This window comes from Calypte anna, chromosome 11, assembly GCF_003957555.1.
Source record: "Calypte anna isolate BGI_N300 chromosome 11, bCalAnn1_v1.p, whole genome shotgun sequence".
NCBI classification, from domain to species: Eukaryota; Metazoa; Chordata; class Aves; order Apodiformes; family Trochilidae; genus Calypte; species Calypte anna.
In genome coordinates, this window is record NC_044257.1 from 7,891,996 (window position 1) to 7,905,841 (window position 13,846).

General features: G+C 39.5%; 1 protein-coding gene across 1 annotated transcript; it reads right to left on the reverse strand.

Annotated features, from left to right (window-relative positions):
• Positions 1–2,157: 2,157 nt before the first annotated feature.
• LOC103535268 (histamine H3 receptor) lies at positions 2,158–5,503 on the reverse strand. The gene is made up of 3 exons (XM_008501317.2): positions 5,251–5,503; positions 4,998–5,164; positions 2,158–3,063 (listed from the first exon to the last, which is right to left on the reverse strand). The coding sequence occupies exons 1-3, from the start codon at positions 5,501–5,503 to the stop codon at positions 2,176–2,178; spliced, it is 1,308 nt and encodes a 435-aa protein (XP_008499539.2). The 3' UTR covers positions 2,158–2,175.
• Between the last annotated feature and the right edge of the window lie 8,343 nt (positions 5,504–13,846).

The following is a 13,846-nucleotide window of genomic DNA, read 5'->3' on the forward strand; positions in this document are numbered from 1 at the left end:
ATCCTACTGGGTTTTAGGTCTGTGATAGAGGTAAGTGGCAATTAAATGAAGAAGTTGTAGGAAATTAAGCAGTAGAGCATTTGCCAGTGGCAACTGCTGTGGAGATTGGTCTTGTTTGTAGGTTAATGCCAATTGTTTAAAGCTTTGAAATGTCTGTTTTACCTTAACTGAGTGTTTTGTTCTAAAGCCAACTGAATTTCTTTATGTTCCAAGTTGACCACTGTTGTGAATATTGTCCTGGCTTGATGGTATAGTGAATGAGACTGATGGGAGTGTCCAGATTTTAAGTGCAGTTTTCTGAAAAAGGCAGATATGAACTTTAGGAAACAGGAATTAGGGAGTAGACAACAATTAGGTCATTGGTGTGTGTCTGGCTTGGTGGGGAAGAGGAATGGGGAGATAAGTTAATGGCTTTACTTGGCCAGTAATACAATTAATACCGTGTAAAAATCTCAGTGTTGCTCTGCATCTGTTGATGATTTTCCTAAGAGAACAATTAAGCTGATTGTTTTGTTGTAAAACACCAATAACAGAACATGATGATTGTGTTCATGTAGATACATTCATATAGGGATATGCCCTCCTCCTTTACAGTATTTGCTAACCATATTTAGTCCTTGAGGTCAGTCCTTGTAATTTTGGAATTGTCTTTGAACAATGGTTTTGCAGTTTTCAGCTGCAGCTACCCAAATGTTGTAGGCTGGTGCTTTTTCCCATGTACCACTTTTTAAAGCAACGAAGTTACAACTCTTCCACAGTTCTGCATTACTTTTATTGAATTTTTACAAAGTAAGTAATTTCAAACTATTGTCTGTAAACTTAAATATCAACTGCTAATGTGCATTTTGGCTGTGGCAGTGGACAACAACAGCTGTTATATAAGCTATCACTCTTGTCAGCAAAGGAAAAGCATATGTTAAGCTATGTAGAAAATGCCTATGATTTTGCCAAACTTGTATTTTTAGTGATGTTCAAATTGATACCTCTCTGGGGCAAAACTCAGGAACTAGCTGTGTGAGCTTTTCTTCTGGCAGAGGCAGAATGGCAGAAACAGTATGTAATTGTTCATGTTCTTGTTTTTTACACTCATGGGCAATAGCAAGGTTGTAAGTGTTAAGACTTTTTTGAGTCACACTGTTCATGATGTGTGACTTTGAAAGTGTCTAAACACTTCAAGTAAAAACTTTTTTTACTTGAGCAGAGGAAAACATTTTATTTTTTTTTTTTGGAAATAGCCAGAAGTAGTAAAAGTGTGTAATGTGAAAAGTTTTTAAATTACTTCAAGGGAAGCTTACCTAAAGCTCTGTCTATAGCCAGACCCATGTCAGTTAAGCTTACTGTATACTTAGAGCAAAAGATCCAAGAGAAATATGTGGCAGTCCTGTAAGGAGTGGTGGTTTGACTGGAGTATCCTGCTCAGGCAGAAGCCTGGCAGGAGGAAGGAAGTCTTAGAGGAAGAAATTCATGGTGAACGAATACACTCTTCTAGTGTATTGATTGTCAGTTCTTTTATGTTCTAGCACAAAGCTGAAAACTTAAGTTTCTGTCCCCAATTTAAGTCTGAAAATTCTACTCTTATTTTTCTATTACTTTTCCACTCAAATCAGTGGTCACCTAGGTGCTATAGTTGCTCAGCTTCTAGTAACAGCTCTGTTTTGGTCCCTCTTGTCCTGTGCTTTTCCTGGACACCAGTATTTAGTTTTTTTCATGGGACATGATTGTGTCTGGCTTGCAACTAAGTGCAGGAAAAAGCATACTGTGCTTAACAGCTGAAAACATCAGCATTTTAGAGTGGTTTTGGGGACAAAAATAACAGGTCCAAGGTTAACACTTCATGAAATTCCTTACCAGCAAGTTTTATTAAGAGTGAACCTGAACTCTTAATTATTGGCCATGAATTGTGAATTACCTCTTCAGCACTCTGACACTAGTGCACTGTTGGCTTAATTACCCCAAGAGCTTTGAGAAGTTCTTTTAATTTCTGTGATTTCTCCAGCTACATGGATGACTGCACATTTCTATACATTTATAAATGCCTACATTTGTACCTACTTAACAGTATTCCATAAACTGTCCAGTGCACATTGCACTGAATACTTACAGGTAAATATTAGCTACTTTATGCTTGCACTGAAAGAAAGGTGTACTAATGTCAGCCTTCACTCTTTTTTTTTTTCACATAAAAACATGAGGATGAATTTTGGCTTTTCCTGGACACAGTAGTTTGATAAAGGCTTTTTGAAAGCTCATGTGACACAGTGGGTATAGAACAGGGTTAATGGCTGAATTCACCCACAGAAGCCAAAATGATGTCTCGTAGAGGGAGTAGTGTACACAGTGCCCATGGCAAGCTGCTCTGATGATCATCAAAAGTGTGTATGGAGCCCAACACAAACCAAAAACACAGACAATAATTGCTAAAGACTTTGCTACTTTTTTATCCCGTGAAAGTCTAAACCTGTTTGCCACAGTGTTAGCAATGTCTGCTCTGCTGTTGGTGGTGCATAAGCTTTCTGTAGTTTTGTAGAAACAATTCCTGTGAGGCTTGGTCTCAACTTCGACCTCGAGTGGTGGAAGGTCTTGATTGATGTTCAGATTTAATGACTGATTGTCAAGCTTATGTAAGTTGAGTCTTGAAGCCTTTTTGGGAGGAGAAAGGCTGCTTCTTCTCTTCTTCTCATGTTTGTGTCTGTTAGCAGGTTTTACATAAAATACAGTGTGTTCTCTTTCTTTCCCCTGGAACCTCATTTCACAGTCCTCTTGACCACGTGTTAGGTTTTCATTTCTGAGTGATGTGCGTCTCCTGATGTTGAGGTAAATACTTAGGTTAAAGTATGTAACAGTGATGAAAGGTGTAAAGAACTCAATAGTAGAGGCAATCATTAGAAAATACCAGTTGTAGAAGAATTCTGCATGACATTCTCCTTCAGGGAGGATGCTTTTTTGGGCAATGTGCTCCCAGCTGAGAATGGCTGGACCATACAGAAGAAAAGCAGCAATCCATACCATGATCATCTTCAGTACTGCATTTCTGGTCATCCTTTTCTGAGCCCTGTAGCTGATCTGAGAGAGAGAAAAGTTAGGTCACATAGATTACTAGTATCTCAAACAGTTACATGGTTACCTTGGAATGTGTCCCTCTTTGGCATTAGTGAGGGTGGATAATGTACTGACTTAGGAATGAGGGTTAAACAAAGCTTACTGGAACCACAGAAAAACTATTTCTGAAATATCCATTCCAACAAATATTACCAAGGTGGCTGGGTACATTCTGTGTATTAGATCTTAACAGCTGGGAAACTAAGGCTTTTCCAAAGCAAATAACCACTGCTGTTCCTAGAATTGGTTGTCCCCAGTTGCTTACATATTCAGTTGTATTGGCTGTGACACCAACTTACAGAATCTCTGAAAATATGTCCCTTCAAAATTAACTTACTTAGAATTTTAGAATAATTTCATTTAAAATACATAAAATCTGAATTCATTTCTTTCTGCTTTGTAGAGAGAGCATTTTTTTTCTTAATGTAAAAATAATGTAATCTTAAAATCAAGATCTTCTCCTCAATTTTCAGTGGTGTACTAGACAATATTCATATAGTGAACTGGAATTCAGTTTTCACATCTCTTAACAGTGGCTACACAGTGTTTTGGAATATGAGGTCTTCAAGCTTCATGTTTACTGTCTCAGTCTGTGGATCTTGATCTCTAAAGCCAATACTATTCTGGTAGAATACCCATACAGCTGAGGAATCCTGAGTTTGTCTGAATTGGATCTGGTTTTCAATCCTTGACAAAACTGCTAATGATTTCAGGAGCAGTCTTGTAGGAAGATTATGATTTTCATTGAGATAGAGAATGATTTACAACTGCATATCTTACTGTTCTTATACTGTCCTAACCCAATAGGCAGCTTCTGTACTCTTATTTGGGGAGGGATTTTTATATGGATTAATTTAAAGTGTTTTAAAGTGTCTGCTTTTTCACTTATTATGACCAGTTTCCCTTTCTGTTTTTGAAACTATCCAGTCTATATATTTATACTATGTGTATAGTCATGAGTTTGGTTTATGAAAGCAAAATTCATGGTTAATTCAGAACCTAGAAAATAAAGGAATTGTAAGTGTTGACTCTTTAAGAATTTATCTGTTCATTTCTCCCTCTTCAAAAAAGGTGGTAAAACACTGTGTTGCATATAAACTGTTAAAGGACCTAGCAGCCTCTATATACTCTTTGCCAAAAAAGTATCATGGCCTTAGAATTTGCAATGAAGCAAAATTAATGTTTTAAAGAAATGTGGGTGGAACAGTGGGCTGAAAAATAACTGAATTTGTGTAGAAGAGTAAAATCTATTAGGAAGTAAAATTTATTTTCACACAGTCCAAAATATTTTGAGGAAGTATGGTCGAGGTGAAAATGAAGTTAGCGTTTGATTTTTGCAAAGGCTAATCTACTCATTTTTTGATAACTGACATGCTGCATGACTGAAGGAAGACTGGCTATTTCTGTGGTTCTTACGTAGAAATGATACTTGCATCCTTTGAAAGATGTTAATTTATATTCTGCCTCTTTGCAATGATGCATATCTGTATATACCCTACATCAGGAGATTCCTCTGCCTTGTGCTGTAGCTGGGATGCTGCAGGGAGGGTTGGGTGACAATGGTTGTTAACGGGTGCATTGCCATGTTCTGAGGGACAGTCTTTCACCTGGGTAATACTTTTTAAGCTTATCCAAGGTGTGGCTGGGGAGGCCATAAATACAGCTTGTTGCTTCAGCCCTTCTAGCTGGAACAGCGGCATATACCAACTGTGCCTGTTTCTAAACCAGAGTGCCTCTTCCAGTGGAAAGTGAGTATCTTATGTCAGAGTTTATAATTCCTGGAATTATTCCCAGAACCTTGTCTCTTTGTGTTTGAGTCAAACACAAATCATCCTGTGTGAAAGGGTAGCCGTGGAGCCCCTGCAGCCCACCCTGAGGACCACTTGCCCAGCCCTTACCGCTTTGGTGACAGAGATGAACCTGTCGAAGCTGATAAGGACGATGTTGAAGACGGAGGCGGTGCACACCAGGTAGTCTACCACCAGCCACAGCTTACACAAGCCTTTGCCGAGTCTCCACTCTCCCTCCAGCACGTAGGGGATGTAGAGGGGGATGCAGAAGCTGCCTGCGGACAGAGCTCGGCGGTGACGGCTGCAGCGCTGCGGGTCGCAGCCCTCTGCCCCCCCCTCCCCCCGGCGCCCCGCAACTTACCCACCAGGAGGTCGGCGATAGCCAGGTTGAGGAAGAAGCAGTTGCCCTGCGTGCGGAGGCTCCGGTCCACCAGGAACGCCAAGATGACCAGGGCATTTCCCAACACGGTGGCCAGCACCAGCAGCCCCATAAGCACTGCCAGCAGCGCGGCGGTGGCGGCAGAGTAGGGTCCGTCGCTGTGCCCATCAGCCACACAGGTGTTGCTCGCCCGGGAGCTGCTGGAGTGGTTGAGCCACAGCAAGTCCTGGCCCATGGCTGCCGCCCAGGAGCCCCCGGCGCTTCCCTCAGGGCTCTGGCGCTCTCTGGACCCGCTATTGGCACCGCCCCTGCCCCGCCACAGCTCCACCGGGCGGAGGGAGGGGCCGGGCGCCGAGGACTGCGGGGGCGCTGGCAAGCGGCACGGGGCTGCCTGGGCTCGCTTTGCTTCCGTCCAGTCGCTGGGACAGGCTTTGTGCAGCAGAACTTTCCGGGAGGGGTCTCTCGGTGCTGACACCTGTCCCACGGTGGTGCAGGGGCTGCGAGAGGCAAGGCCCCACGGCCGCGGCCCGCGGGCTCCCTCCCGAGCCCCCGCTGTGAGGCGCCGTGAGGTAACGCTGCCCGGGACCGCCCGCCCCGCGGCTGTCCCTGCTCCTCACGGGCTCTCCCCGGCGGGATGCTTCAAGCTGCTTGCCTTTTTCCTAAGGCTCATGCCCTACACCGCATCTCCTGCTCTTCCTACGGCCCGCAGGGACCTCAAGTGCTCTTTGCCTTCTGCCTTGCCTGACAGACTTTTTGCCACCTTTCTCCTGCCCGGTAGAGCCGGTAGCCCGGCCATGGGCTGGTCAGACACCTTGGGCTGTGCTGCCTGCAGCAGCCACCTCAACCTTTCTGCCTGTGGGAGCACCAAAAAGGTCTCTGCTTTTTCCTGCTTTAAGAAAACTTGCATTAATGCCATATTTTTGGAACCTTTCTTTCCAAAGTGGCAGTGGTTAAAAGGGGAACCAATTTGTATCGCAGAAGGCAGATTTATTCCAGAAACCTAATGTGAGCATCCTGGAAAGGGCTAAGGCTGCTTCCAACTTCTGACAAGATGGCTGATCTGGCACTGGAGAGGAGTGGGCCACAGTCACTGCTGAATAAGCTACAGGGGTTTCTGAAGTCTGACAAAACTGAAGGGTAATTTAGGAGAGGAAGTGCAGTTTCTCTCTACTCTTACAAATTGGTCCACTGGATCATAATGTGCTTTAAAGTGTGGCTGTTGATAGGCTTCGTCTTCCATGCCATGAGAGTTTTCTACAGACTGTAAGCAGTCTGGGACTTGCTGCCTTCTGTATGCTCCCTTTGTCATTCAAAGAAAACGGAGCTTGCTCAAAAAGAACCACTTGATGCATGTATCTTCACTTAATTCAGCCAACCTCTTGCATGTGGTACACTTTTTTATAAAAGATTTGTATAATTCTGCAGTTTGAAATAACAAATTCAGAAGCACTGAGAGCAGCTTTCTAAAGAGAGAACTACTCAAATGAACATCGGCTAAGACAAGCAAGAACAGTGTTAGCAACTTGTTTATTGGTCTGAAGTTGAGTATCTATTCTCAGGGTCACAGTAAATTGGCCTTTTCCCCTGATTGAAGCATTGAGCCCTTGAAAGTGCTGTGGGTACCAAATTCTAAGCCAGAATCAGTATCTCCACAGAGAAGATTTTGTAGTTTACATTGCTTCTGATACAGCCTCTCTTTGTGTGTCAGTCCAGAAGCAGAAATGGCAGCTGGATATCTAAATGTGTGTGTGCAAAATACTGTCTTTCCATGCCTCTCCTGAAGCAAGTATCTAAGGCCATACAAAGAAAAGTGACAGCAAAACTGAAACCTTTGCTTGTTACCACAGTGATTTTTCTTACTGCCTAATTTGGGGGTTCATTTTGGCTTTCCTTTGAACCCAATAGGCAGTTCTACATTCACTTCATTTTGGGCAGGATCAAGGTTGTTGATAATTCCTGCTGATTGTGCTGTGGATTAGAGAAGATAAAAGAGGCAGCCAGGAGACACAATGCAGAAAAAAAAAAATCTCAATCACCAGAAAGACATGGAAAAAAAGTAATTTATTCTTTAGAAAGGCTGTATTCTTCAGCTCCTTTAATGTAAGGCAATTTCCCAGCAGCTCAGTGAGGTTGCAGCATGTACCTTTGCGTGGTGTATTCAAAGCAGCTTTTGAAGAGTATTATCTACCAACAGATTTTGAGATTCTCAGTAAGTCTCTTAATAACCACCTTTACTGTCTTCTAGTTCTCCTTTATTACTGCTGCTTTGGCAAGTCATGATGACTGTGACTATTGACAAATTCTGTTTTTCAAAGGATGAACTGTCAGTCCATAACTGCACGTTGGGGACTTACTGTTGAGACTGTGTCTGGAGACCCTTGTCGACTGAAACCCAAGAGTGCACCAGGTGGCCAGCACTGTCAGAACAGCAGGTATTCCAAGTCCAGATTTCAAGCATTTTCTTTGTTCCTGAGAAAAGAATTTTTTTTCATGTCCTGTGAAGTAACTGTCTTGTTTATTGAGCTATGTTTATTTTATTTTTAGGATATTAATTTTTGAGTTAACAGGTTTGCTTTACTTCAAAATACATGTTATGGTGGTGTAGATACATGCACACACTGGAAAAAAAAAACCCAAAAAGCTTAAAATGAACTCAGGAGAGAGAATATAGCTTATACTTTGTTGGCTTCATTGTCTGAGCAGTCCCTCCTGGAGGGAAAACACTGATTAATGGATCCTGGCAGGACGAAGTTAAAAGTAGATGAAGAACTCTTTATAAATGTCCTTGTGTAAGACTGAATCATAGGCTCCTGAAAATCTGTTCTGTTCCTGATCTTTATCTGATCTTTTGAGCAAGAGATGTAATTGATTAGAATTGCTAAAGAGGTATGACAGTAGCTTAAGAAAATAATGAAAAATGCAACATTTTCCAAGGCATGTCAATACTGACATATTCTGAAATTCGAATTTTTTCTCTCTTCTGATTTCTTCAATGATAATCGTTTTCATAAGACTTCCTTCAGGGATTTTTGAACTAGAGAGCTGCCTGAATCATGCAGTTTCCCATGACTCTAGTGTATGTGGGTGAGTGTATCTACAGAATGATAGAAAAACAGAGTGTTTTTTCCATGCCATAGACAGATGACACTTTTCCCAGCACAAGCCACGTTCAGCTTGCTAATAGACTTAGGCAACAACATGGTGGGGGGAGCAGGCTTAAGCTGGCTGTATAGTTTCTTGATTCAGAAGATGCAGAAGACCTTCTCAGCTAATAACCTGCTTTGTCCAGTTTGTACTAAGATGCAAATTAAGAACAATTAGGTAAGGTAGTAACCACTCTTACACTGGATATTTGCCTGAATCTGAACTCAAAGCAAAATAATTGTGTTTTTTACAAACAGCATAGTGTACAAAACATTTCTTCCTCTGCTTGGTCTTTTTAACAACAGTTAGTTTTGGTTGTAGGATTTCACGTAGAGGATTACTCTTACTATGCCTCCAAGCTGCCTGGTACTAGAGCTTGACTTAAGTTTTGCTTTCTAGTGAACTGAAAGGAAACTGTTGCACATTTCAGTGAAGTGTATGAAAACACAACATAGCTGTAATGTTCACTCACATGAGGAAAACTATTCACTAGTAGTTTTGAAATTTTCTGACAAAATATTTACTTGCTAATGGCACCATTTAATATTTATAGATTGCCATCAACTCTTCTCTTTGATATTTGACAGAAAAAATCTTCCGTGGGTAGGAAGAGAGGAAATATTTTTAGATTGTCTGAGAGAACGTATAGACAGCTTTATCAACTGGTAAATCAAATTCTGCTGAGACAGAGAGAGACTATTCTAGATAAATTATGGGGAAAACTAAATTCTCCTAAGATCAGTTCTTATTAACTTTATATATTTTATAAGTTAGGGTTTGGCTTGCATATGGACTCCCTTAATTTTGTTTAATGTTCTGTAGATGTCTCCATGCATATGATGCAATCAATATTTTAAAATAATCCTCCTTACACGTGTAGAATTAAGCCACGTATTTAATATGTGCTAGTGGACAGGTATCTTCTTGAGAGTACAAAACATTACCTACTGTGTACTGATTATGCATTTTCTTTGCTAAAGAAACAGCCAGTCCTGTGCATAATGAGGCTTGTGGGATAGCCAGGCTTGGTGCAGGGATCAGTACCAACATCTGGCTATGAGTATCCCAGCCTGACTTTAAAGCACTCATAAAGGCACAGCTGGAACTTAAATTTGATTTACTATGTCCTTAAGAGCCCGAAGAAAGCAGGGTGCTGTCCACTCAGTTTTGGATGAGCAGTATTATCATCTGTTCAGAGTTCAATCAAGTGGTTTCCATCCACTTCAAGTGTGATTTGCTGCTTAATGAAGTCCTGTTGTGCTCACATGTAAACAAGATGGCACTGTCAGAAGTCAGGCCAGGATGATTTGGTTTTGTGTCATGTTCTGCACTGCAGGTGTTGTCACGATTACCTTCTCACACTGTGTGGACTCATACAAACACCAGGAGCCTCAGATCCCCTCCATGACTGGCTTTATTGTTTTAATAAACATTTGTCAATAAGTGAGGCTTGCAATTTTGATTAATACAAATGAGATTTGAAATATTATTTAACTAGTGGACAGGGAAAATTAGACTTCACTAAGGCACCAGAAATAGTACCTTCATTGCCATAAAGTTACATCAAAATTATATTAGCTTTTATATGAGAAGCATCATAGGAGGCTGGAAACCTGTGTTCTGTTCTGGGTTGTGCCATAAGCTTGTAAACTTGGAGTCACAGAAGATTACTCTGACTTTTTGTATCTGAATATTCTTGCATGGGACAGGGTACTTAAGTCTCCTTTGAAAAAGATACTATGGAAGTGAAAGCTTTAAAAAAATCACATCGATAAAGAGATTAATAAAACAATGTCAGCAGAACAATAGACTTCATATCCTTTTTCTGTTTATAATTAAATTCAATAGGCAAGGCAGCTTCCACCCACCACATGTTCAAATATATTCATCTTTGCATACAATGATTAAACAGGCTGTTCCCATTAGTGTCAGTGGAAGTTAAGTAACCAGTTATGGAACATTGGGAGGAAATTATAGCCTGTAATTTTATTTTATTTAACCAGCAAAAAAGCCAACAAACATTTATTTTTAAATAAGTCGTTGACTGTCCTCATATGCTTGAGGTTTTGTGCTTATGTATATGGTAGAAAAATATATTCCTATGCAGCACTCAGCAGATGTTAAAACCACTGGATCTGTGTGTTAGAGTTTAAAAGATGCGTGAAGCTCCATCTGTTTTTCAATGGTTCCTCAAACCGGGAAATCTGTGTGTTGGGCACAATTGGCTGAATTTATTTTGGTAAATGTGAATTTCATTAAAAAAACAGCTGGGACAAAGGCTGAATTTCTTCAGGACAGAGTCTGTCAATATTTGACATAGCGTTCTGACAAAAAAATTAGGGAATTGTTTTCTATGATGGAATGTTATATTTTGAGAGCAGTATTTTATTTGACAAAGTGTTTTAGCTTTTCAATTTAAAAAAGAGACTGTCCTTCAGTGACAATTAAAGAGCAAGTTGTCAAATTATGAATACTTCATTAAAAGAGGGTAACAGACAGCAGAATAATAGGGGACCTTAGGTGGGTAATAATATTTCTGCTACACACAGCTGTAATAATAAAAATGTTCTTTTCTTGCTAGTACTAGGATCTGATAATTATTGGCAGGGGGGCTGTCTTGTTCTTAGATTTACACTGAATTGTATAATCATTGAACCAGTATTTGGTGCTAATTAAAAAAAATATTAATTCCATCCCTTTTTATATTCCTTCAGCTGCTATTATTAATATTCTGTTTTAACTCTTGAGCTGATTTATACTTCCTTCCACATGCCAAGTGGCTTTGCCCTCTTTAGGAAAAAAAAATATATTTTTTTTAAGTCTTTCACAGAAGTTTAGACCTTTCAGCCAAGAAATTAATGGGATGACCTTTCAATGTGCTTGCATTATTATGTATGACTCACAAAAAAACAGCTTGTGCTGTTGCTTGTATTGCTCTGCATATTCATAGCCTTCAAATCATCATCACAAGCATCTTGTGAGAGTCAAAAGTCAGATCTGAGTGGGACATTTGTCTTATGCTGATCATTAAATAAATGGTGAGGAGAAGAAAGTGATCTAGAATTTATAGAAATCAATGAGAATATTTTCTTCATAGAGCTTCTCGCCTCGGATTAAGTTTTAAGTGAATTACATATGTCTTCTTATTTGTTACTTTGCAGGGTCATTGCTGTCAGTTACCAGATTCTGCTGTGTTTATAAATCAGTTGCCTTGCAAGGTTGATCTAGACACCAGTGCTCTGTGCTTCCCAAAGGCCTGTACAGAGACCTGGGCTTTCAGAACTGGAAATGAAATTAGATGCCTGGAATTACTTTTAGTCTCATTCATCTCTGCCTGATGGGACTCTTGACACTGTGTAGATTTACCCAATTTAATTCTTATATTTGCTTTTAAGAAGGTTGTTGAGAAATCTGCTGTACTAAATTGTGGAGCTCAGTTTCCCTAGAGCAGAATGCAAGTAGTCCTTAGTAGCTTTTAATGTAAGCATCAGCTCCTTGACAATGCAGTAAAATCTTTAGGTTGTAGAAGGTTGACAACAGAATTCCAGTGGAATAAGTTAATAACAGAATCCCAGTGCAATAAAATAAAAAAAATGCTCAGTGGAAACAGTAGATTTCTTGGGCTGAACACATCCATTACCTCCCTATTCATATGTTCAGTAAGTTTTTGTCTTAAAGAATATTATATTTAATCTTATTTTTAATTTGTGTGCTGTGTGCACTTAAGCAGCTTCTGTAGAATGAAGTCTTGAGTATTAATAGGATGAATGGAAATTGAATGCATTTCTGTCTCCTTGGCAATGTGGCCCTATATTTCCTGTTTCCTGCACAATTTCCACAATTACGCCAATTTAGTGGACATCTGCTTAATATCTTCAGACAAAAATGCATGGTTGTTGAGATAAACTTTTGAAGTTGAAAGGATAAATAAAAGTTGAGCAGGTATTCTTGGAGGAATAAAAGCCATGAAACTAAACTGGGAATATATACCTTCATAGAATTATTTATTCATAGAATTATTTATTGCTTCTATTCACTCACATCCAAGGCAAAGTTCAAGTGCTGACTTTCTAATTGGGCACAGTGGGGGTGCAACCTTTCTCCAGGCTGCACCTCAGTGATGGACAAATGTGCAGTGAAAACTCCAAAGTGGGAATTTAGCAGCTGGAGTTTTAAAGCATTGCTTGACCATGTTCAAGTCTTGAGAAAACCACAGTCTGACTTCCAGACTGGCTGAGGTGCCTGATGATCAGAGATTTACACTGTGCTTTTCATTGCATGTATTGTGTTGTCATCTGCTGTCATTCGTTAAGAACTTGGCCATTGTGGTAATGAGAAGCTTAATGACCTCTGTCTGGAGACAGGACAGTGTGGTTTGGAGCACTCATCTCTGAGTTTCATATCTCAGTGCAGTGCAGATTTGTTGTCTTTAAACTCAATTGGCATCTTCTCAGCTATTTGTAGTGTGAGGTAAATATCTTTAATTATTGTGTAAAGAACCCTGACTGTACATTCTCATCAGCACACAGTATGCTGCTTGGCTGCAAAAAAGGTATACCTAAAAAAGACATATCTAAAACAGGAGCATACAAACAGCATCAAGAACTTGGTTTGTTTTTTTTTTAACTGAACAATATATATATATATGGATATGTATATATACATTTTCCATTTCAGTTGAAATCTGTTCCACATTATAGACACTATTACAGAGTGGTGATGTGTAAAAAAAGAATAAAATGCAGTGCCTTTGAATACTTTTAGGTTTATAATTTATTTGTTTTAAATAAATAAGGCCCTGTTTTTGAAGGCTAAAATTTACAGATACTTAGAGGGCCACCAGAGAAGAAACTGGTTTGGATAAAACTGAACCATTTATTCAAAAGAGAAATTGTATTTTATTTTACACTAAGTTATTTATTAATTTGGGTATATTTTAAGGATATATGTACAGGTTGAAAAGCATCTTTTCATTATTATATTTGAATTAAAACCGAAATAAGTTTTGATATTTTTGGGAGAATGCTCCTTTTTTGATACAAGCCATTGCATTAATTGAATTATTTAATTTGATCCAATTTATGAATGGTTTTGGTCTCCCAGAAGCCATGTATTATATTCTATTTACTTTTTTAAAAGTCCAAAACAACAACCTTGTCCCAGTAAATGAGGGTAACTGCAGAAGACAACAGCTTTGATTCTGGTCATTTGATACTAACATTTTTGGGGTGTATACACCTCTAGGTTAATGAGTCACCACCCCTGGATGTATTTAAAGATGTGTAGATACACTGCTTAGGGTCATGGTAATGCTAGGTTAATGGTAGGACTTTATGATTTTAAAGGTCTTTTCTAACCTAAACAATTCTATGATTCCACCAGTCTATGAATGCAAAAATATATGCTATTCTACTGTAAAACATGTAAGGTGCAT

Coding starts and splice junctions, on each gene's coding strand:
- LOC103535268 (XM_008501317.2), bottom strand. CDS start 5,503: ATGGGCCAGGACTTGCTGTGGCTCAACCACTCCAGCAGCTCCCGGGCG. Junction 5,165..5,250: donor TATCGCCGACCTCCTGGTGG/GTAAGTTGCGGG, acceptor CTCTGTCCGCAG/GCAGCTTCTGCATCCCCCTC. Junction 3,064..4,997: donor TCATCTCTGTCACCAAAGCG/GTAAGGGCTGGG, acceptor TCTCTCTCTCAG/ATCAGCTACAGGGCTCAGAA.